The sequence below is a fragment of the Thalassophryne amazonica genome, chromosome 9 (genome assembly GCF_902500255.1).
Source record: "Thalassophryne amazonica chromosome 9, fThaAma1.1, whole genome shotgun sequence".
NCBI classification, from domain to species: domain Eukaryota; kingdom Metazoa; phylum Chordata; class Actinopteri; order Batrachoidiformes; family Batrachoididae; genus Thalassophryne; species Thalassophryne amazonica.
In genome coordinates, this window is record NC_047111.1 from 75316625 (window position 1) to 75341929 (window position 25305).

At 41.6% G+C, this 25305-nt stretch overlaps 1 protein-coding gene across 1 annotated transcript; it reads right to left on the bottom strand.

Moving 5' to 3' along the window:
- Positions 1-848: 848 nt before the first annotated feature.
- bicdl2 (BICD family like cargo adaptor 2) lies at positions 849-25305 on the bottom strand. The gene is made up of 10 exons (XM_034178416.1): positions 25161-25305; positions 19835-20261; positions 19475-19690; positions 19172-19288; positions 13361-13507; positions 5318-5464; positions 2570-2635; positions 1336-1418; positions 1143-1257; positions 849-1061 (listed from the first exon to the last, which is right to left on the bottom strand). The coding sequence occupies exons 2-10, from the start codon at positions 20078-20080 to the stop codon at positions 888-890; spliced, it is 1311 nt and encodes a 436-aa protein (XP_034034307.1). The 5' UTR covers positions 20081-20261; positions 25161-25305; the 3' UTR covers positions 849-887.

Sequence of the window (25305 nt, forward strand, 5' to 3'; positions counted from 1 at the left end):
AGAACGTGCGGGCAGAGTCGCATGTTGGGCCGGACCCGACCGCGGGGGGTCGCGACAGGAAAAACACCTCCGTTGGAAACCTTAACGGGCAAGTTGGAACATGCCCAAGCTGTTAAACAATTTCTCAGTTACTCACTTGTTGAAAGCCATCAAAAGCCGCCTGAATTTTACAAATGGTTTTCAACACGGAGGCGTTTTTCCTGTCGCGGCGCACACAGATTCGCCGAGTCGTCACGGAAATGACTCGGCGAATTTCCGCGCACGTCTTTCATTAAAAAATGTCCTTAAACAGTGGAATGTCCGCATAAAGTCCTCATGCCGGCCTCTTCTGAATCTTCTCTGTTCTCTCACGACGTCCTGGGTGAATTAAGCCTTAAATTAGGATGTTTTCAGGTCGAAACAGGCCGGAAGCGCTGCGCGACGTCCCGCTCCATGGGAAGTCCTTACAGTGACAGAAACAACCCATAATCTCTCATCAGCCGTTAAACTTTTCACCGAAAACCAGCTTAATTTCTCGAATAGTGTCCACTCGGATATTCCTCACAGGTCCAGAAAAAATGTTGATAAAGCAACGCGCGCCGTCTCGAGCAGCGTGTGAAACAAAGGAATTCAGCCGAGAGGGCGGGACCACATCTCACTCAAGGCCTGCCCTCAGGGAAATGACGTCACCGACACGCGTGAAAAAACTCACGCATGCGCACGAGGGTTCAAGCATGATTGGTGTAATCGCACGTCATTCAAATCCATATAGTTAAAAAAAAATAAATAAAAGGGTCGGTTTATTATCTAATAGACCTCGTATTTACACATTCAAATGTGTGGTCTGTAAACATTTCTTATGCCGGCAGTAATAACATGTCTTCCTCAATGAGATCACAGTGTTCTTTTTACTGCTTGTCTCTAAACAAAGAAGAGAAGAATCTTTTCCCTCCTTCTCCCGTCACTTTCATAGACTTGCTTCTTTGGACTCCTGTGGTTTTGTTTTTCTCTTGCTGCATTTCTCTTTGTCTTTCTTCTTCCCTTTGCAGCACCTGCTGATTAATGACGAACCGCATGTCCTCCTACAGTGAGTGGGGAAAATGTTCTGTTTGTACGCTGAAATTTTAAGTTTGTTGGCAAAATCAGAAATTGAACAGTCTGACCTGCCAGGCGTCCACCTCCTGGGACAGCATCACCTTGTGTTTGATGGTGTTCATAAGCTGCTGATTTAGTGTGTCTTTCTCCTGACGCATTGTGTTCCACGCGCTCTCGAGACAGCTGCACATCCCCAGATAGTCAGTAATTCACAAAACAACACTATGGAACATTCAATTCAATGTGTGCATGCAGTATTACCTGTAACTTGGCTTTCCGGGGCTTTCACGGAATGGTTTGATTTCTTCTCTCAAAGTCTCCAGCTCATCCCTCTGATTTTGCAACTGTAAAGTAAAATTCAACCTTTGAGATTCTTTGATCATAGATCATTTTACATACAGCTAGACTGAAAACCTTGAAATTCATTTTCGTCCTACTGCATATATTCAATTTGATCAAATAATGTCATCAAAATAAATGTTTTCATAAACGTATTTGAAAAGAACACAAGATAGATCAGTTTCAGTTGTTAATCACTATGTCAGATTTTTAGCAGGTCAAAGATTCCAGAAAACAAAGGAATCATTTTTAAAAACTTCCCTGCCGAGCCTGGTTGTCTCGAGTGGGAAGTTCTCAGAGACTGCGTTACAGTACAAGAAGGAGGCCAATATGGGGAGCCACCAAAGAATCCACTACAACTTTACAGGAGTTACTGGCTTCTTTGACTGTGATTGAGAAACTGCCATTTCAACTTTTCCATCTTGCATTATGACAGTGGAGTGGAACAGTGAAGGATGTTCACTCAACAAGCTTTTATCCAAATCTACACTAAATCCTCCACATTTATAGGTATTATCACAACGAATATAACTGCTATTTATCACAAAGATCTAAGTCTAAAGCCAAACACTTTTGCAACATTAAGGAAAGGTAGGAGGGGAAAAAATGTCCTTCTGGATCTGTCCTTAGACCCAGATCCACTCCAAATCTGAACGTGTTCTTCCTTAGACCATCACTTAAACTTCTAACCAATTTTGCTTTTGAAAAATTACTGACAGACAACCCAATAAGAAGGTCCCAATAAAAGCTCAGATCCAGTGAAGTAAAATGTCTTTTATTCATGGGTGAGCTTAATTCAATCAGGATAGAAATGTACCCCATAGAAGATTGGATTAACGACCTTGATGGAGGTCTGTGGTCTGCTAGTGCTACTTTGTTATTTTATAGGTGCAAAGTTACACTAGATTATACTCCCTTTATAGTGTCGACATTGAGTATAAACTTGTTTCTGTGCATCTTTTCCCCTCATTCATATGGAGTTGAAAGTCCCTGAAGTTGAGAAGGTCTTTAGGCCCATTGTCTTGCTCAAAGACACTTGAGGATTGAAGCCACGCTCCATTTGGTTACTGGCCAACCTGCTGTATCACCTCAACAGTCATGTTTCATATATTGTATCTACTATACAAACATTACAGTCAATAACAGTGGAACAAACCTTGTATTTGAGTACTTGTATCTCTTCATCTTTTGCTTGTAGGACTTCAGAGTGAGCCTCTTTAGCCTGTTTACAGATGCAGAAAAGAAAGTCACAGCTAGAACAACATCAAGATTTTTAACCATATGATCAGATTTTTGTGCGTCCAGCACAACCTTGGTAGCAGAGAGACTCAAAATTAGGGACATGTTAGTCTTGGGTAAACAAAAGAGTTGTCAAAGGATCTGGAAAGATGAACAACAACAACATTCCCTTAAGGTGTCACAGAGAGATACTGCTTATTTATTCCACCCAAGACTGAAGAGGTCAAGGAAGCAATCAAGGGTCAAACTGAAAGCCTTTGGTATTAATGAGTTTTCATAATTTCTTGATTAAACATTTGTATTCAGGCATCACAGTAGCTATGTGGTTAGCATGATTGCCTCACAATAAGAAGGTCCTGGAGTCACTTTCCACCTTGTCCTTTCTGTGTGGAGTTTGCATGCTCTCCCTGTCTTTGCCTGTGTTCCTTCTGGATGCTCTGGCTTCCTCTCACTTTCAGAGATATGTAGGTTTGTCATGTATCATGTTTCATCATATTATTTTGTCATGTTTAGTCCATCGTCTTGCGCTGATTTTATGCCATTTGGGGTTTGGTTTTTAGATTATGTTATTTGTGGCCGGGTGTTTCCTACTCTGGTTTTCTTGTCCCCACTTCGCTGGTCTGTCCTTCTTGGAGCTTGGTGGTGGCCGTTACACTCTGTTTGGGCCACGCCCTGTTTCCACACGTGTTTCCAATATGCAGCTCATCTTGGGGTGTATTTAAACACTACTGGTTACTCGCCTGATCGTTGTGTCCTGTGCCATCATTTCTAGCTCTGTTCCTTGTATATTCTAAGTCCTGCTTCCACGTTGTGTTTGACCACCTGCCTGTTATACCGAGTTTTTAAGGCTAAATACTTTGTTCTGTGTTTACAAAGTTCAGTACAATGTTCTGTCGACCGTGGTTTCACAAATCAGTTTTTTTTAAATAATGGTGGTGGTATTTATTTATTTTAAATTTTATATTTATTTCTTGTCATGTTTGGTGCCATTGTTAATGCAAAATTATTTATTTGCAGCTGTTTCCAAAACATTAATAAATTATTATATAAATTATAACTCAGTATTAATTTAATATTGAGTATTAAGAAGTTATTTTGGAAATAAAGAGAATCGCACTGACAAATTCTGAATTATTGTTCATTTCAGGAGGGAGGGGGCACCACAAAGCATTTGTGCTTATAGGCACCCAAATGGTTAGCACTGGCCCTGCATGGGAGTGCAACATGGGCTCAGTGAGGGGGAAACTCCCATGTATACGTATGAAGGGCTAATTATAAGTTTAAGAAAACACATTTCTTTGTTGCAGGTACTTACATACAAATGAACGATTGGCTATCAATGTTACAGTCCTTTCTGCTACTCACTATAACTTTAAAGTATTCCTACCAACTGTTACAAAAGGAAGATGTCATTAATATGAGGGATTTTCAAAATAAATGCAAACTAGAATACACTCACCTAAACCGTCATAGTTTAAACTGAATATTCTCACTCACTGGACAAATGCAAAAGTCCCCATGCTTTTGTATGGTTTTCCATGTAATAAACACTGTATATAAATGGATTTTGTATAACAGATTTTCGCTCACATCGGACAAAACATTCTGTCCCACCACAATCCATTTTCTTTAAGAACCCCTCACATGTACTGGACAGAGCAGTGTGGATGTGCCCAGTCACAACAGAGGTACAAAATGAAGTTCAGCCTGGCACTCAACAATTCAAGGAAAGTGAGTACCGTATTTCTGTGTTTAAAAGACTGGCCATTTATTTTTTCAAACTGTGCTCAGACTCGGTACCTAAATGAGGCAGGCCATAATTCAAGACCAGTGATTATTAACAAAATTTTGCTTGTTTCACACATATCCCTGGGTGTAGTGAACCAAAGAGCTTTAGATCACAGCCTCTCTGTGGGGCTGTGAACCAGCACACCTGCTAAATCAGAGACCGCAAAGGGCTATGATTTGTCACTTTTCTGGTTTCACTGCTTCCTCTCCAATCATAGTTTAAAAGTTTTTGCAGTACAAGTCAGTGGAGTCAGAAACAACGCTGAAATGACCTGCAATTAATGGAGGAAACTGTACACCTTACCTTTGGTTTGGAGGTTGATGATTGTATAAAGAAGCTCGTTGAGGGACAAATTAATCCAGAAAAAGCCACTGTTCCTACAGTAAATTGCGTTAAGATGCGACAGAGAACTTAAAAAGATTAATGCACACGTCAACGTCATTGCATAGCCACGGAATTAGAGTTGCAGAAGCATAAATCAGGCTTTAGGATTTTAAGGTACCACTCTGCAGTGGACTTAGAAAAAAGAGTGATTCATCCAAATGTAATCTTATTAATTCACATAATGCCCAGCGCTCCTGACTGTATTTAATCCATTACATACATATAACAGATTTTGTTTGCTTTAGACGTATAACAGATTATAATGGACAGAATTCGCTGGTCCACCTGAATCCATTATAGGCAAGTTTTACTTACTGAATACGACTGAAGCAGGGAAGTCTGAAATGATTGATGATGCAGTGTGAGGGCTGTCATCTCAGAGTTAACAGTCAGAGGGATATCAGTACAGGCTGAAGGTTAATGTATAAAGGCTAAAGTCAGAAATTAACCTTTTTCTGCACTGACTGAATGTGTAGCTTATTTGTGTCGTACCTCTGAACGCTGAATTTCGCTAAGCAGAGACAGAGGTTGTACATTTGCACTGTTCCAGACGATCTCTTCTCCCAGGTTCAAAGCTTTTTGCTGCAGAGAGTTATTCAAGGTGCGCAACTCAAACACCACTCCCTGCGTCTGCTCAATCTGTCAACACATAACAGTGGGACATACACAAACACACACAGATATAATCAGTGGGATTGCTCCAGTCAGTGTTGCCACAGTTACTTTGAAAAAGTAATCCAATTACTGATTACTGATTACTCCTTGAAAAAGTAACTTAGTTACTTTACTGATTACTCAATTGTAAAAGTAACTAAGTTAGATTACTAGTTACTTTTTTAGTTACTTTTCCCAGCTGCCGAAAACAACCCTCTGCCACCTCAACATGACAGATACCTGTTTTGCCAAAACTCACTTTATAGTCACCCTTTCTTGACTTCAATGAAAATAAATACTTGTTTTATAAAAAGTAAAATAAAGACCTCTTTCTTGACCTCATATTTAACTGTTGACAGCACATTTTTCTAACATTTAAATTCTCTATAAACATTTTTCTTGTCGAAATTATTATTATTTTAAGCAGTATTAGTAGTTGTAGTAAAAAACGGCTTCACAACTGGACCTTTAATCTAGGGGTGTTGTGGGGGGGCACATCCTTGCCCCACGCCCCCATTCCATCTGGATTCGCCCCTGCTTTGGTGTTTGAGCACAAAGAATGGATAACATTTATTGCAGAAAACATGACCAGATTTACAGGTAAGAAAGTTTTATTGCGTTTTCACATCATGTGGTCCTCAGAAAGAGAGTTTAGGTGCATTTGAGTGGAAAATAGTGTTAGTTGTTGACGCGTCGCGGAGGATCAGCTGTTTTTAACGACCAGATACAGTGGCTCAGCTCAGAATTCTAAATAAAGGAGGAAAAACAGTATAAAATGTCTTTGTAAAGCTCAGTGCAGGTGTGCTGATCACCGCGCTTCAAGAGGTGAGGAAGAGTCGAGCAGCTGCAAAAACGCGGATGAAAAGCTCACAGCTCACTGAAAGTGGGACGTTCAGTCGAACCCCGACCTCCTGCCCACAGACCAAGTTTAATGCTGCTATCGACCCACAATGAAAAATAATAGTAACGCACAGTGACATGGAGAAGTAACTTTAATCTGATTACTGATTTGGAAAGATTAACGCGTTAGATTACTCGTTACTAAAAAAAAAAGTGGTCAGATTAGAGTAACGCGTTACCGGCATCACTGGCTCCAGTTCTGGTAGTGATTTGTGTTGATCATACTGTAATTTGAGAAACATTTGTGTGTGTTTGTTCCACTATTCCTCTAAGGTGTTTGGGCCATTTTCCATCAAACTTGCTTTGTGCATGTAGGTTTAACCTAGAATTGCCCTTCAAGAGTTTGTTTTGGCAAAGATCAAGGTCACTGGGGTCAGCGTTCAACACTATGTCTATAACTTTGATATCCCCAAACTTAACACATTTATGGAGGTGGGTTTGAGGTCAGATTTCCAGAAGGTCATTCATTGGTGTCAAGGTCACATCTGCCTGTCTGTTGGCATTTCAGCATAAACTGGGCATGTGACCAGCTGTTCCTCGCAAGATTTCTGACAGAGAAATGATAATAATTATCAGAAGAGTTGCCCAAGAGCCAGGGACCACTTGTGGAGAGCTTCAGAAAGACCTGGAATTAGCAGGTACAATTGTTTCAAAGAAAACAATAAATAATGCACTCAACCGCCATGGCATGGCCTGTCTACACAGTCACCACGCAAGGCTCCATTGCTGAACAAAACCATATTGAAGCTCATTTAACTTGTTTTGCCCCACTGGCAACAACTGTTGCCGAAGTGTATCACTGTCATTTTCTACTCACAATAAAAAATCTCAAAGGTACTAATGCAACTTTATCGACTTATAAAAAAAATCCGGGCATAAACAGGTTAAAGTTTGCTGCACAACATTTAGACAACCCTCTGAAATACTGGGAGAATATAGTCTGGCCAGATGAGACCAAAATTTAACTCTTTGGATGCAGTGATACACACCATGTTTGGAGATCAAATGCCGCTGCACATCACCCCTAAAACACCATACCAACAGTGAAGCTTAGAGATGGAACATCGTGGTGTGGGGCTATTTTTCAGCATATGACTCTGGCAAACATCATATAATTGAAGGACGGATGAATGGCAAAATACACTGAGACATTCTTGATAAAAATCCATTGCCATCTACCAGGATGATAAAGATGAAATGAAGGTGGACATTTCAGCAAGACAATGATCCCAGACACCCAACCAAGGAAACTCTCGGTTGCAGAGAATGAAAATAAAGCTGCTAGAATGGCCCAGCCAGTCGCCTGACTTGAATCCATCAGAAAATTAATGGAAAGAACTAAAGTTCAGAGTTCATAGAAGAGGTCAGTAGAACCTTCCGGATTTGAAGACTGTGGAAGAATGAGCCAAAATCACACCTGAACAAAGCACGTGACTACAGGAGGCATTTTGAAACTTATTACCAACAAAGGCTTTTGCACAAAGTATTAAATAAATTTCAGTAAGCATGTTCAATACTTTTTCTTGTCATTCCATTTTATTGCACATAACTTAATTTCTGTACTTAATTGTGTCATTGTTTGCTCCCCGCCAGTGTCCCTGCAAGTGTCATTATGTTCTGGATGTGTTCATTTGCTAGTGTTCTCTGTTAGTGATATTAATTTCTGTGTAGGTTCATCTGTTATGTTCTGATCCCTGTGGTCTCCCCATGTTCCAATCCTGCATCCTCACTTATCACTCCTGTTGTCTATATATATATATATATATATATATATATATATATATATATATATATATATATATATATATATATACACTCAACAAAAATATAAACGCAACACTTTTGGTTTTGCTCCCATTTTGTATGAGATGAACTCAAAGATCTAAAACTTTTTCCACATACACAATATCACCATTTCCCTCAAATATTGTTCACAAACCAGTCCAAATCTGTGATAGTGAGCACTTCTCCTTTGCTGAGATAATCCATCCCACCTCACAGGTGTGCCATATCAAGATGCTGATTAGACACCATGATTAGTGCACAGGTGTGCCTTAGACTGCCCACAATAAAAGGCCACTCTGAAAGGTGCAGTTTTATCACACAGCACAATGCCACAGATGTCGCAAGATTTGAGGGAGCGTGCAATTGGCATGCTGACAGCAGGAATGTCAACCAGAGCTGTTGCTCGTGTATTGAATGTTCATTTCTCTACCATAAGCCGTCTCCAAAGGCGTTTCAGAGAATTTGGCAATACATCCAACCAGCCTCACAACCGCAGACCACGTGTAACCACACCAGCCCAGGACCTCCACATCCAGCATGTTCACCTCCAAGATCGTCTGAGACCAGCCACTCGGACAGCTGCTGAAACAATCGGTTTGCATAACCAAAGAATTTCTGCGCAAACTGTCAGAAACCGTCTCAGTCCTCATCGGGGTCTCGACCTGACTCCAGTTCGTCGTCGTAACCGACTTGAGTGGGCAAATGCTCACATTCGCTGGTGTTTGGCACGTTGGAGAGGTGTTCTCTTCACGGATGAATCCCGGTTCACACTGTTCAGGGCAGATGGCAGACAGCGTGTGTGGCGCCGTGTGGATGAGTAGTTTTCTGATGTCAATGTTGTGGATCGAGTGGCCCATGGTGGCGGTGGGGTTATGGTATGGGCAGGCGTCTGTTATGGACGAAGAACACAGGTGCATTTTATTGATGGCATTTTGAATGCACAGAGATACCGTGACGAGATCCTGAGGCCCATTGTTGTGCCATACATCCAAGAACATCACCTCATGTTGCAGCAGGATAATGCACAGCCCCATGTTGCAAGGATCTGTACACAATTCTTGGAAGCTGAAAATGTCCCAGTTCTTGCATGGCCGGCACACTCACCGGACATGTCACCCATTGAGCATGTTTGGGATGCTCTGGACCGGCGTATATGACAGCGTGTACCAGTTCCTGCCAATATCCAGCAACTTCGCACAGCCATTGAAGAGGAGTGGACCAACATTCCACAGGCCACAATTGAGCAAAACCAAAAGTGTTGCGTTTATATTTTTGTTGAGTGTACATACACACCCACATATATATATATATATATATATATATATACATATATACATATATATACACACACATACACGCCTACACATATGCACATACATATCTATACACATATACATATGCATATATATAAATATGATTGGGATTGAAAAGGATATAGGAGCATCTTCTTTACAATATGTGAAATGGAGTTTAGGTGTGGTAAGGTGACATTAGTGCAGGGATTTGTAAATGAGTTGTTATTGCACATGATTTGTGGACATATTAATATTGCATGTGATTTGTGGACATATTATTGCATGTGGTTATTTCACAGTGTTATTGTACAGCCTGACAGCAGCAGGGAGGAACGACCTGCGGTATTGTTCCTTCTTGCACTGAGGGTGCCTCAGCCTGTCACTGAACGAGCTGGTCAGTTACACTACAGTCTGGTGCAGGGGGTGAGAGGAGTTGCCCATGATGGATTTGAACTTGGTTAACACCCTCCTCTCAGCCACCTCCTCCGGAGAGTCCAGAGGACAGCCCAGGACAGAGCTGGACTTCCTGACCAGCTTGTTCAGTCTCTTTCTCTTCCACTCTGTGCTGCCCGGGGCCCAACAGACGACAGCATAGAGGAGAGCAGAGGCTACAACAGAGTCATACAAGGTCTTAAGCAGAGGCCTGCTCACTCCAAAGTATCTCAGTCTCCTCAGGAGGTGGAGGCGACTCTGGCCTTTTTTTGTACAGGGCGTCGGTGTTGTGAGTCCAGTCCAGTTTGCTGTTGAGGTGAACACCCAGGTATTTGAAACTGTCCACAGTATATGTCCTCCCCCTGGATGTTCACCGGTGGGTGAGGTAGTGGTTTCCTCCTGAAGTCGATCACCATCTCCTTCATCTTACTGGTGCTGAGACACAAGTGGTTGCGCTCACACCAGTCCACGAAGTCTGTGATGACCGACCGGTACTCCAGCTCATTCCCCTCAGACACACGACCTACAATGGCGGCGTCATCAGAGAACTTCTGGAGGTGGCAGCTGTCCGTGTTGTAGGTGAAGTCCGAGGTGTAGAGGGTGAGGAGGAAAGGCGAGAGGACGGTGCACTGGAGGGCCCCGGTGCTGCACCTTACCACCTCAGACTGACAGCTGCGCAGCTGCACGTACTGCGGACGGTCAGTGAGGTAGTCGATGGTCCAGGCGGCGAGGTGTCCATCCACACCTGCATCCTCCAGCTTCCCCTGTAGCAGTGCCGGTCTGATGGTGTTGAAAGCACTGGAGAAATCAAAGAACATGACTCTCACAGCGCTCCCGCCTGTCTCCAGGTGGGTGAGCACTCGCTGCAGTCGGTAGATGACAGCGTCATCTACCCCGATGTTGGGCCTGTAGGCAAACTGCAGTGGGTTCAGGGTGTCGCTCACCGCGGTGCGGAGGTGAGACAGGATGAGCCGTTCCATGGTCTTCATGAGGTGGGAGGTCAGGGCAACTGGTCTGGCGTGGGCCGGTTCCTTGGGTGCGGTGCTTTGGGAACCGGGACCACACTGGAGGTCTTCCACAGGGTGGGGACCACCCCCAGGCTGAGGCTCATGTTGAAGATGTGGCTGAGGACCTCACAGAGCTCATCTGCACAGGTCCTCAGCAGCCTCCGGGGATCCCATCAGGTCCTGCTGCTTTCCTCTGCTTCAGCTGCAGGAGCTGGCCTCTCACCTCGGTTGGAGTTACAGTGAGGGGGGAGGGAGGGGGGAGCTGAGGTGTGTTCGTGCTGAATACAGTCCCGGGGGAGGAGGGATGGGGTCCGTGGTGCAATGGAGGTGACTGGGGGGTAGAAGGTGGGGGGTCAGAGGGACTGGAGGGCTGGCTGCTGGAGACATGTGGAGAACCGGGAGCAGGCAGGGGGGCATGCGTGAAGAAGCCAAAACGGTTAAAGTAGCTGTTTAGCTCCTCTGCGAACCGAGAGTCTCCATCTGCAGTCCTGCTGGCACCCTGCCCAAATCCAGAGGTGGTCTTGAGGCATCTCCACACATCGCTGACATTGTTCTGGGCCAGCTGTTCCTCCATCTTCCTTCCATACTCCTTCTTGGCTGCCCGGATCTTCCACTGTAGTTCCTGTTGGACTCTACGCTGCTCCTCTCTGTCTCCCAAGTTAAAAGCCCTCTTCTTCTGGTTCATCAGGACCTTCAGCTCGGGGGTCACCCAGGGGTGGTTGTTGGGAAAGCACCGTACCCTCCGAGTAGGCACAGTGCTCTCCACACAGAAGTTCATGTAGTCAGTGACACACAGGGTCAGGCCGTTGATGTCTTCACCATAAGAGTTTTGAAACATGCTCCAGTCTCTTAGTCCAAGCAGCTGATCCCGGCTATAAACAATGGGACGTCCGGAGCTGGAAACAAAGGGATTTCCCCGCACTGCCTCAAAAAGTCCCGAAAGCAGCATGAAAATAATCACAAGAGTGACAAAAGTTATTTTCCCATGTGCATACTTGCACAGGGTACCACCCACTGCAAATAAAGACACATAAGCACTATTAACCTTCTGGGGTCAAAGGGCATTTTTTGGATAGTTCACTCACCTGGCATAAATGTTTTATTATTGCTGTTAACAGCTCTCCCTGCATCCCACAATCAAGTTTTATGTCTCTTTTTTTCAGGACAACCTGTGCTTTCAGAATATATATGTTTTTGTTGTGTTTTATAAGTGTAATAAAGGTTTACAATCAAAAATAGGCGAGGAAAAAATAAAGAGAAAAATCATTTTTCAAACATGTATTCAAAACACACAGCAAACTATAATAAACAGCTGTTTTAACAGTTTATAAAGGTAATTTGAGGTCTTGTGTGAAAGACTGAACAACAAAAAGGTTCAAACAATAAACACAAATGCACATTTTGAACAATATATACAAAATGGTCTATGCGTTTTGTTGTCCATTGATATGGTAAACAGTGCTTTACGCAGAGAAAGCAACAGAGTTATCCAGTAACATTCACATGCAAACTAGTGGAGCAATCCTGATAGTTACACACTCTTTGAGCACATGAGATTGTCATCAGAGGCTCTCCGTCTGCTCCTGCTTTCACTGATCACTGTGCGTAATGGCGCAGGGCACACTGAGTATGTACTAATAGTATGTACTCATTGGAGCACCCAGGGGGCTATTCAAATGGGCCAACTAGTAACATATCACTCCTGAAAACTATCTTTGGCTTTTCACGTGAGGTAAATCTGCCTTACGATTGGATTTTGGAAAACCATGTGACGGTGAACCAATTCCAATTGGACACTCACATTGCGCACATCATCACACAGCTTCTTCGAGGAGTACAAAGATGGCCAGTGGCTGGCTCTAAAGTCAGCGGAGTTATCTTTTCAGCTAAAAAAAAGTAAGTTTCTATCTCATATCATTAAAAAGTTATTTATAATTTAGTAAAGCTTGGTCTTAGCCATCGTATACAATGGCTAAGACCCCAGAGGGTTAAAAAGTATTAAAAATAGTGAAAGTAGGAAAAGAGGGAGCAGAGCTGAAGTAACAGGCAGCTGCGTCACTAGTGCCATCTTGGAACATGAACATAATGTTCCATGAACATAATGGACATGACTACCAGGTCCTTGCATTCATTTCCATCAATCCTTGTCTGTCAGTGATGGTTGACTCTGAAATTGACCTTACAGAAGTCATTTTGGCAAAAGTCAATCTCAAGGAATTCAAAATTCAACCTGATTTGGACCTAATGTGGTACATAGACGGATTCCAGAATTGCCCTGACAAGATCATCCAGAGGTCAATAATTTGGGTGAAGGTCAAAATCATTTGGGTTAAATGTTAGACAGCCATAGCAGCATTGCCTGTTGATGAGTAGTGTTTCCTACAGGTAAATATCTGCCTGTTTCCACAGGTTTTATGCTTCCTTCCTACAGTACATCTGCTGTTCCAGCCACGGATCCTCACCTCTGCTTCTTTCTCCTTCAGGCTGGACTGTAGTTCAAACAGTCTGTCTTTCAACCCCTCTCTCTCCAAGCGAAGTCTGTTGTTGTCCTCCTCTGAAGTTTTCAGTTGTTGCTCGATGTGCGATAGGCGCTCAAGCAAAACTTTGTTCTATAAGAAAACAGTATACACAGGGTGAAATGGGTGGATGAAAAAAAGAGTGGGTAAGAAGTAAAGCAGAAAACTGTTTTCATTGACTGTTGTGGATCATTAGAAAACATTAATTGTGGACCCTGAACAATGCTTTACTAAATATTTAAATCTCATATTACATCTGGATATATATATCATTTCACACTGAAATGATAATTTGCGAATTTCTGAAAACTGGGGAGCACCAAACCCACAAAGAATTTTTTCTTCTTCTTCAAGTTATTCTCCAGAGACAAGTTAGACAACTAGTTATTATTGAGAACAAATTATTACATGTGCGCAAGACAACTATCTTACAGAAATGATTTATTGTGGGAACAAGTTATCATATGTGAAAAATCTGTTATTTTGTTGAAATAATGCATGTGAAAATGTTGCACAATTGTGGCAATATGTTGCATTTATATTATATATGAACAAGTTACTGTGTACAAACAAGCTACTAATTTGCAGGATCAAGTTATCTTGAACAGACAAACTGTTTTACAGAAACATATTTTCTGGTTTGTCTACATTATTGTGCACACTATGGTAATTACCTTGTGAGAACAAAGAACAAGTTGTTACTCATTCATTTTCTAAATTGGCTTATTCCAGTTAAAGGTTATATTGTGGGAGCAAGTTATGTTGTATGCGTATAATATATGCAAGTTATTATGTTGTAGGAGTTGTTAAGGTGTGGAAGCAATTTTGTAAGAGAATGTGATTATCTTGCGAAGAAAAAGCTATTGTTGTATTTGGAACAAGTTATAATCAGGTGCGAAAATCTTTTTGTGTGCTCATGGGAATCCTCTGAAAAAGAGAGCTTTAAATCAGAAGTGCCTGACTCCGTGGTATAACTCACAAACTCACAGCTTAAAGCAGATAACCCGTAAGTTGGAGAGGAAATGGCGTCTCACTAATTTAGAAGATCTTCACTTAGCCTGGAAAAAGAGTCTGTTGCTCTACAAAAAAGCCCTCCGTAAAGCTAGGACATCTTACTACTCATCACTAATTGAAGAAAATAAGAACAACCCCAGGTTTCTTTTCAGCACTGTAGCCAGGCTGACAAAGAGTCAGAGCTCTATTGAGCCGAGTATTCCTTTAACTTTAACTAGTAATGACTTCATGACTTTCTTTGCTAATAAAATTTTAACTATTAGAGAAAAAATTACTCATAACCATCCCAAAGACGTATCGTTATCTTTGGCTGCTTTCAGTGATGCCAGTATTTGGTTAGACTCTTTCTCTCCGATTGTTCTGTCTGAGTTATTTTCATTAGTTACTTCATCCAAACCATCAACATGTCTATTAGACCCCATTCCTACCAGGCTGCTCAAGGAAGCCCTACCATTATTTAATGCTTCGATCTTAAATATGATCAATCTATCTTTATTAGTTGGCTATGTACCACAGGCTTTTAAGGTGGCAGTAATTAAACCATTACTTAAAAAGCCATCACTTGACCCAGCTATCTTAGCTAATTATAGGCCAATCTCCAACCCTCCTTTTCTCTCAAAAATTCTTGAAAGGGTAGTTGTAAAACAGCTAACTGATCATCTGCAGAGGAATGGTCTATTTGAAGAGTTTCAGTCAGGTTTTAGAATTCATCATAGTACAGAAACAGCATTAGTGAAGGTTACAAATGATCTTCTTATGGCCTCAGACAGTGGACTCATCTCTGTGCTTGTTCTGTTAGACCTCAGTGCTGCTTTTGATACTGTTGACCATAAAATTTTATTAGAGATTAGAGCATGCCATAGGTATTAAAGGCACTGCGCTGCGGTGGTTTGAATCATATTTATCTAATAGATTACAATTTGTTCATGTAAATGGGGAATCTTCTTCACAGACTAAGGTTAATTATGGAGTTCCACAAGGTTCTGTGCTAGGACAAATTTTATTCACTTTTTACATGCTTCCTTTAGGCAGTATTATTAGACAGCATTGCTTAAATTTTCATTGTTACACAGATGATACCCAGCTTTATCTATCCATGAAGCCAGAGGACACACACCAATTAGCTAAACTGCAGGATTGTCTTACAGACATAAAGACATGGATGACCTCTAATTTCCTGCTTTTAAACTCAGATAAAACTGAAGTTATTGTACTTGGCCCCACAAATCTTAGAAACATGGTGTCTAACCAGATCCTTACTCTGGATGGCATTACCCTGACCTCTAGTAATACTGTGAGAAATCTTGGAGTCATTTTTGATCAGGATATGTCATTCAAAGCGCATATTAAACAATTCTTCTTCTTACTTATAAGGTTTTGAATAATCAGGTCCCATCTTATCTTAGGGACCTCACAGTACCATATCACCCCAATAGAGCGCTTCGCTCTTTGACTGCAGGCTTACTTGTAGTTCCTAGGGTTTGTAAGAGTAGAATGGGAGGCAGAGCCTTCAGCTTTCATGCTCCTCTCCTGTGGAACCAGCTCCCAATTCGGATCAGGGAGACAGACACCCTCTCTACTTTTAAGATTAGGCTTAAAACTTTCCTTTTTGCTAAAGCTTATAGTTAGGGCTGGATCAGGTGACCCTGAACCATCCCTTAGTTATGCTGCTATAGACTTAGACTGCTGGGGGGTTCCCATGATGCACTGAGTGTTTCTTTCTCTTTTTGCTCTGTATGCACCACTCTGCATTTAATCATTAGTGATTGATCTCTGCTCCTCTCCACAGCATGTCTTTTTCTTGGTTCTCTCCCTCAGCCCCAACCAGTCCCAGCAGAAGACTGCCCCTCCCTGAGCCTGGTTCTGCTGGAGGTTTCTTCCTGTTAAAAGGGAGTTTTTCCTTCCCACTGTCGCCAAGTGCTTGCTCACAGGGGGTCGTTTTGACCGTTGGGGTTTTTACGTAATTATTGTATGGCCTTGCCTTACAATATAAAGCGCCTTGGGGCAACTGTTTGTTGTGATTTGGCGCTATATAAATAAAATTGATGATGAATTGATGATGGGAATTATTTTGTGGGAATGAGTTGTTGTGTTGCATGCAAGGTTGCATAGGATTACTTTGAAATGTAATCCAAAAGTAATCAGATTACAAGTAATCCAAATGTATGTACATACATACATGTAATCTACATGTATTCTTTCAAAGTAATCCTACCCAACCTTGGTTGCATGCATGTGATACGGTGCATCCAGGAAAATATTCACAGCGTTTCATTTTTTTCCACATTTTGTTATGTTACAGCTTTATTCCAAAAAGGGTGAAATAATTGTTTTTCTCTCAAAAGTCTACATACAATACCTCATAATGACAATGTGATTTTTTTTTTTTTTTTTTTTAATTTTTGGAAATGTATTAAAAATAAAAAAACTAAGAAATCACATGTACATGCACATTCACAGCCTTTGCCATGAAGCTCAAAACGGAGCCCAGGTGCATCCTGTTTCCACCAATGGGAGCCCACCTGGGGTACATTCAGTTGATTGGACATGATTTGGAAAAGCACACACACTTGTCTACATAAAAAGTCCCACAGGTGACAGTGGATGTCAGAGCACAAACCAAGCATGAAGCCAAAGGAATTGTCTGTAGACCTAAGAGACAGGATTGTCTTGAGGCACAAATCTGGGGAAGGATACAGAAACATTTGTGCTGCACTGAAGGTCCCAGTGAGCACAGTGGCCACCATCATCTGTAAATGGATGATGTTTGGATCCACCAGGACTCTTCCCAGAGCTGGCTGCCCATATAAACTAACCCATCAGGGGAAAAAGGCCTTAGTCAGGGAGGTGACCAAGAACTTGATGGTCACTCTGTCAGAGCTCCAGCATTCTTCTGTGGAGGGGGCCAACCTTCCTGACGTACAACCATCTCTGCAGCAATCCATCAATCACGCCTGTATGACAGAGTGGCCAGATGGATGCCACTCCTTAGAAAAGGCACATGGCAGCCCACCTGGAGTTTGACAAAAGGCACCTGAAGGACTCTCAGACCATGAGATACAAAGTTCTCTGGTGACAAAGACTGAACTCCAGGACAGGCATCATGTTTGTAGAAAACCAGGCACCATCCATACAATGAAGCATGGTGGTGGCAGCATCATGCTGTGGGGATGTTTTTCAGCGGCAGGAACTGGGAGACTAGTCAGGATTGAGGGAAAGATGAATGCAGCAATGTACAGAGACATCCTGAATGAAAACCTGCTCCAGAGCGCTTTTGACCTCAGATTAGGGCAGCGGTTCATCTTTCAGCAGGGCAGTGACCCTAAGCACACAGCAAAATATCAGAGGAGTGGCTTCAGAACAACTCTGTGAATGTCCTTGAGAGGAGCAGCCAGAGCCCAGACCTGAATCCGAAACCTGAACATCTCTGGAGAGATCTGATAATGGCTGTGTACCAATGCTCCCCATCCAACCTGATGGTGCTTGAGAGGTGCTGCAAAGAGGAATGGGCAAAACTGACCAAAGATAGGTGCACCAAGCTTGTGGTTCGTGTTCAAGAACACTTGAGGCTGTAATTACTGCCAAAGGTGCAACAACAAAGTATTGAGCAAAGGGTGTTGTTGTGCTGCCTTGGTGTCTGCTTTCTCCCCCTCCCTTCCCTATGTTTCCAGGCATCTGCATCATGGAGCTGATTTGACGCACCTGTTCTAAATCAAGATCACCTGTTATACTCCGGTCTTGCCTCAACACAATCACTAGAAACTCAGCTTTGCCTGCATATTGCCTGGCCTCTGATCTCCTCTGCTCTTTACCGCAGTTTTGCTCTTTTTGATTCTGTGTTGGCTCTGGTTTTTGATAATCTGTTTCCTTGTGTTTTCAGCATTCTTGCCACCTGTCAGCACCATAATGACACCTGGTTCTGGTTATGTTGCCTTCTACCATCTGATCTGGGTACTCCACTCCACCATCATTTTTCAAGCTGGCAGCTCCCAGCTCCAGTATCTCCTTCGCACATTTGTATCATTACCAAATTCCTTTGTTGTACACAATTTGTTATTTATTTAATCATTTTGCTTCCCTGCATTTTGGATCCTAACCTAGTTGTCTGGTTTAATTTGTAACAGGTGTGAATACTTATGTGATTTCTTAGTTTTTTTAATTTTTAATAAATTTGCAAAAAATTAAAAAAGTTTTCATTTTGTCATTATGGGGTGTTGTGAGTAGAATTTTGAGGTATAAATGAATTTACTCCATTTTGCAATATGGCTGTAACAACAAAATGTGTAAAAAGGCCAGGGCTGTGAGTACTTTACAGGCGCACTGTATTTTCGCTTTATTATCTTAAACAAATTACTCTATTTATTGCCTACTACAAATTATCTTATGTAGATAGTGTATTTTTATTTTGTATGTACATTTTTGTTTTGTGTGAAGAAGATAATTATTGTGTGGGAGGAAGTTCTTATCTTGCATTGGTATTTTGTGTAACACCTTATCTTGTTCACAGAAGATTGTCTTCTGTGCACAATATATTGTAAGATATAACATAATTTACTATAAAATTATAAGTTTATTTATATTGCATCTTGCCCATTTCAAATGTACACATCTTTCTAAAATCAAAAAAGACTCAAGGACATTTTTGTTGATTTAGATGCCATGTAAGAGACTTCATAAGTACATCCTTCAGTAACAACCTGAACATTATAGTGCAGTTTGGCAGCTATTTCCGTATATGTGTACCTCTGCTTGTATGTTCTCTAACTGTGTGCAGCTGATGTTTCGACTGAAAGATGACTCTTCCATCTCTTCTCTGAGGCATCGAAGCTCAGTCCTCAAAGAATGTTCCAGTGTGACAGCCTGGATGTTTGGGGATAGAAAAGAAAAGAAAGACTATTGTTCTGTGGCAAACATAGAACTGCTTGAACCTGTTGTACTGCATTGCTACTGTCATGTGACTTCACACACACCAGTCAGGATATTTTTGGCTGGAAGGCAACCCATTCAGGTAGCGTGAGCCAACTCAAACAACATTAATAAACTAACCTCGGCGAGCTGTTCCACTAAGCGGTGATTGTGATTGGCTAACTGAGTGAGCTGTTCGCTTTCATCCCTTTGCCGGTCGCGCCCCTGACTGTGATTTCGCTCCAGCTCAGCCTTTAAGGCAGTGACATCTGCGGTCAGCTCTGCCTCTCGCTGCCCAAATGTCAACTCAGTCACCTCCAGCTTCCTCTGCAGAGCATGTTTTTCCTGCTGCACAGTCTGGAGCAAAATCATTCAACAGATTTGGTCACTTCAAGACAGTGTGAAATTGTTGGGGTAATGCAAGTAATCAGATATTTGTTTTGACCTGCCCTTTGTTAAATGTTTCATTTCTCTGTGTGTTTGCTGCAGTTTTATCCCCACCTCCAGCTCCCTCTCCTTCTGCTGCAAAGAGGCTGTCAGCTCCTCGTTCTTCTCCAGTAAAGCTCGGCCGAGCTCAGCGGCAAGTATCAGGTCTGTCTCTATCCCTCCTCCACCGTCAACCCGGTCAGAGAGAGGGGAGGATGAGGGGAGGGTGAAGGAGAAAGCAACAGCAGAGGATGGGGACAGGGGGAAGAAGGAGTCCTCCAAGCTGGGGGAGGGAAGACTGTTTTTCCTGGAACTCAACATCTTCCACAGTTGCAGGCTTGCTGATGTCAGGCATTAAAAGGTGCCAAACTCATTGTTCAAACTCTTGGAGTTGGATTTGGACTTGAATCCACACAAAGAAAACAGAAGAGCTTTAGAGTGTAAATGTTTTATATTGTGTCTTTGAGGCCTCTGCAATAAAATTGCTCTTTCATCCACAACCCTGTAAGTAATAAAAAGATGGTCAGTGATATGGCAAACAACTCCAAAAATCTTTTCTAACTGAAAACTAGGTGACCCACAGACAGGCTGCGGATGTCTGGTAATTTAATCACATGCATTGTTACAGGAGCTCTTTTGTCTGAAAGGCGCTTTTGTTGTCTTGACCGAAATACCGGCTCCACTCTGTGTTCCACACAAATTCCAGTGCTATTGTACTGGACAAAAACAAAATCAGTCTGAGCTACTTGAGATGTGTTACTAACCCAAACACCAAAATATCCAATGCAAATCACGTAGACAGTCACTAAAATTATTTCAACAATTTTGACCTCTGCTGGGCAGGTTACATTTTTAGTGCTGTTTGTCTGTTAGTCTGGGTGTAAGAAGAATTACGCAAAAACTGCTGATTGATGGAAGGGTGATGTATGGGCCAAGAAGGCAACTACATAGTGTGTCTGGAAAGAATTCATAGTATTTTAACCTACACAGTAAAATCATCAGTGTTAAATTAACACTGACAGTGAACATATGGTCCCACTCTGGCTAGAGTAGGACCATATGTACAACCCCCAATTCCAGTGAAGTTGGGATGTTGTGTGAAATGTAAATAAAAACAGAATAAAATGATTTGCAAATCCTCTTCAACCTATATTCAATTGAATACACCACAAAGACAAGATATTTAATGTTCAAACTGATAAATTTTATTGTTTTTGTGCAAATATTTGCTCATTTTGAAATGGATGCCTGCAACATGTTTCAAAAAAGCTGGGACAGTGGTATGTTTACCACTGTGTTACATCACCTTTCCTTCTAACAACACTCAATAAGTGTTTGGGAACTGAGGACAATAATTGTGAGTGTCATGATTGGGTATAAAAGGAGCATCCCCAAAAGCCTCAGTCATTCACAAGCAAAGATGGGGTGAGGATCACCACTTTGTGAACAACTGCTTGAAAAATAGTCCATCCGTTTAAGAACAATGTTTCTCAATGTTCAACTGCAAGGAATTTAGGGATTCCATCATTTACAGTCCATAATATAATCAGAAGATTCAGAAAATCTGGAGAATTTTCTACACGTAAGCGACAAGGCCGAAAACCAACATTGAATGCTTATGACCTTCGATCCCTCAGGTGGCACTGCATTAAAAAACCGACATCATTGTGTAAAGGATCTTACTGTGTGGGCTCAGGAACACTTCAGAAAACCATTGTCAGTTAACACACTTCGTCGCTACATCTACAAGTGCAAATTAAAACTCTTACCGTGTAAAGTGAAAGCCATACATCAACAACATCCAGAAACACCGCTGCCTTCTCTGGGCCCGAGCTCATTTGAAATGGACAGACGCAAAGTGGAAAAGTGTGCTGTGGTTTGATGAGTCCACGTTTCAAATTGTTTTTGGAAATCATGGACATTGTGTCCTCCAGACAAAAGAGGAAAAAGACCATCCAGATTGTTACCAGCGCAAAGTTCAAAAGCCAGCATCTGTGATGGTATGGGGGTGTGTTAGTGCCCATGGCATGGGCAACTTACACATCTGTGATGGAACCATCAATGCTGAAAGGTACATCCAGGTTCTGGAGCAACACATGCTGCCATCCAAGCAACATCTTTTTCAGGGACGTCCCTGCTTATTTCAACAAGACAATGACAAGCTACATTCTGCTCTTGTTACAACAGCGTGGCTTCGTAGTAAAAGAGTGCAGGTACTAGACTGGCCTGCCTGCAGTCCAGACCTATCGCCCACTGAAAATGTGTGGTGCATTATGAAGCACAAAATACGACAATGGAGACGCCGGACTGTTGAACAACTGAAGTCATACATCAAGCAAAAATGGGAAAAAATTCCACCTACAAAGCTTTAACAATTATTGTCCTCAGCTCCAAAATGCTTATTGAGTGTTGTTAGAAGGAAATGTGATGCACAGTGGTACACAGTAGTAAACATACCACTGTCCCAGCTTTTTTGAAATGTGTTGCAGGCATCCATTTCAAAAGGAGCAAATATTTGCACAAAAACAAAAACTTTATAAGTTTGAACATTAAATCTCTTGTCTTTGTGTTGTTTTCAATTGAATATAGGTTGAAGAGGACTTGCAAATCAATGTATTCTGTTTTTATTTACATTTTACACAATGTCCCAACTTCACTGGAATTGGGGTTGTACACTGTCAGTGTTAATTCAACACTGTCAGTGTTAGTTTTACACTGGTGGTGGCTACTCTCTACTCTCCTTTTTTCTTGTTTCTAAGATATTTAGGTGTACCTTAGTATACACTAGTAGAGTTCCACCTTAGATTTGTAATGTATAATAGAAGATATACCTTACTGAATTTTCACAGAGCTTCACTTTTTCCACATTTTGTTATGTTACAGCCTTATTGCAAAATGGATGAAATTCAGTTTTTTCTATCAAAATTCTACACACAAAACCCCATAATGATACCATAATGATAATATAACAAAAGTTTTTCTTAAGATTTTTGCAAATTTATTAAAAATAAAAAACAATAAGCCACAGCCTTTGCCATAAAGCTCAAAATGTATCTCAGGGTCAACCCGTTTCCACTGATCATCCTTGAGATGTTGCTACAGCTTAATCGGATCCCATCTGGCGTAAATTCAGTTGATGACATTATTTTGACCTATCTACATAAAAGTTCCCACAGTTGACAGTACATGTCAGAGCACAAACCAGACATGAAGTCAGGAGGAAGGATTTGTCTGTAGACCTCAGACAGGATTGTCACTTTCTGGTGCTTTGAAGGTCCCAAATGAAAACAGTTGCCTCCATCATCCATAAATGGAAGAAATTCAGATCCTGCAGCTCCTAGAGCTGGCAGCCCATCTAAATTTCGCCATCAGGGGAGAAGGGCCTTTGTCAGGGAGGTGACCAAGAACCCGGTGGTCACTCTGCCAGGGCTCCAGCATTCCCCTGTGGAGACAACCTTCCAAAAGGACAACCATCTCTACAGCAATCCACCAATCAGGCCTGTATGATAGAGTGGCCAGACGGAAGCCACTCCTTAGTAAAAGGCACATGGCAGCCTGTCTGAAGTTCGCCAAAAGGCACCTGAAGGACTCTCAGACCATGAGAAACAAAATTCTCTGGTCTGATGACACAAAGATTGAACTCTTTGGAGTGAATGCCAGGCGTTATGTTTGGAGGAAACCAGGCACCATCCTAACAGTGAAGCATGGTGGTGGCAGCATTATGCTGTGGGGATGATTTCAGTGGCAGGAACTGTGAGACTAGTCAGGATTTGAGGAAAGATGAATGCAGCAATGGCAGAGTCATCCTGGATGAAAACCTGCTCCAGAGCGCTCTTGACCTCAGACTGGGGAGACGGTTCATCTTTCAGCAGGACATTAACCCTAAGCACATAGCCAAGATATCAAAGGAGTGGCTTCAGGACAACTCTGTGAATGTCCTTGGCCCAGCCAGAGCCCAGACCTAAATCTTATTGAATGTCTGTGGAGAGATCTGAAAATGGCTGTGCACCGACGCTCCCCATCCAACCTGACGGAGCTTGAGAGATGCTTGAGAGGAGTCATTATATTCAAATTTACAGAGTTAACAGTGTTTTAAAAATGAATAGTTTGGATCATGTGTTATACTTAATTATCGTGTTACGGGTTGACATATGTGACATAGAACCCAATGAACGTTGAGCTTGTTTGACCTTTACTTTGGAGACCAAGCATTCACCACTGTCAAAACTATTCCCTTTATTCATCATATTAGCTCAACCAATAATTTGCATCAATTTTTACCAAAATTGGGGCAACTTTAACTTTTGACCCCTGTACAAATTGAAACCGACCTTTGTCACCATTCTTGCTGTTTTTACCCCATAACTCCATAACATTCAGTCATAGATTGTCCAAACTATACCTTTTCGGAATTGTTATGATCAAGCGAATAATGTGATATAGTTTTCAATATGATTAGAGCATCTTTTAATTTTGACCCCTGTGTAATTCTTCAATTGACTCCTACCTGGCTGCCTATTGAAAATTCAGGTGGATAATTGGTTATTTCGAAAGAGTAATGTCTAAGGAGTATTTGATGCTTGTATCATCATTTGCAGGAATTTCAATTGTATATATTTTGGTACAAAACCTGAAAAAGATCCAAATTTTATGGACCAAAATGTGAATTTTAAGAGGGGTATTTATTTATATTCAGTGAGTGTACGATAATAAATTGGGCTAGAAAAAAAGCAGGTTTTTCACATATTCTGTGAGCACACAAACATAATTAATTTCTGATGGAGTGAACACAACAACATTATAAAACCTTTATGGTATAAAGCCAAATTTGTTATCTTACACTCATTCTACATAAGTGAGGAAGCCAGATTTCAGATATATGTTTGCGTTACACCAGTGGAAGCACAACATGAGGAGACTCCTATTTTTTTATTTTTCTCCCTCAGATTTCACCATATGAAGCCTGAACTAGCAGGTATAGTATATTCAGGACTTAAGTATAGTTAAGTCTCTGGCAGACAGAGAGGTATCTCAAAGAACTTATAGTTCCACAGGTATGGAGTCCAATGCTTCTTTATGCAATTACATCACACAACTCTTCATAATGTAGTTATTGGAAAACAAGCCACAGATTACTTTGAACCACAACAGGATTAAATTTCAATATCTTAGGACAATTATTATTATTATTATCCCAGAATATTGTTGTCCTGTAAAGACACTTTCCTCCTGACTCTGACTAATGCACTTATTTGTGACAATTCTCCTTTGTCAATGAAAGAACCAAAACATTTACCCTGTTTAAAATAATTTGAAATGCTAAATATGTCTCCTTTAATTTGTTTCCATTATAACTAGTGTGACTTTCCAAGACAGAGAAAAAAAATCTGGTCTTTCTTACCTGAGAGTTCACAGCCAACTCTGGCACAATCTGTCCTTCCTGTTTGGTGTGTGTGTGTGTGTGTGTGTGTGTGTGTGTGTGTGTGTGTGTGTGTGTGTGTGTGTGTGTGTGTGTGTGTGTGTGTGTGTGTGTGTGTGTGTGTGTG

Bases quoted from the DNA above. Each gene is read 5' to 3' on its own strand.
- bicdl2 (XM_034178416.1), bottom strand. From the start codon at position 20,080: ATGTTGAGTTCCAGGAAAAACAGTCTTCCCTCCCCCAGCTTGGAGGAC. The intron at 19,691-19,834 runs GTGGGGATAAAA...ATTTTGCTCCAG, and splicing joins AGAAGGAGAGGGAGCTGGAG to ACTGTGCAGCAGGAAAAACA. The intron at 1,062-1,142 runs GTCAGACTGTTC...CACTCACTGTAG, and splicing joins AGGAGGTGGACGCCTGGCAG to GAGGACATGCGGTTCGTCAT.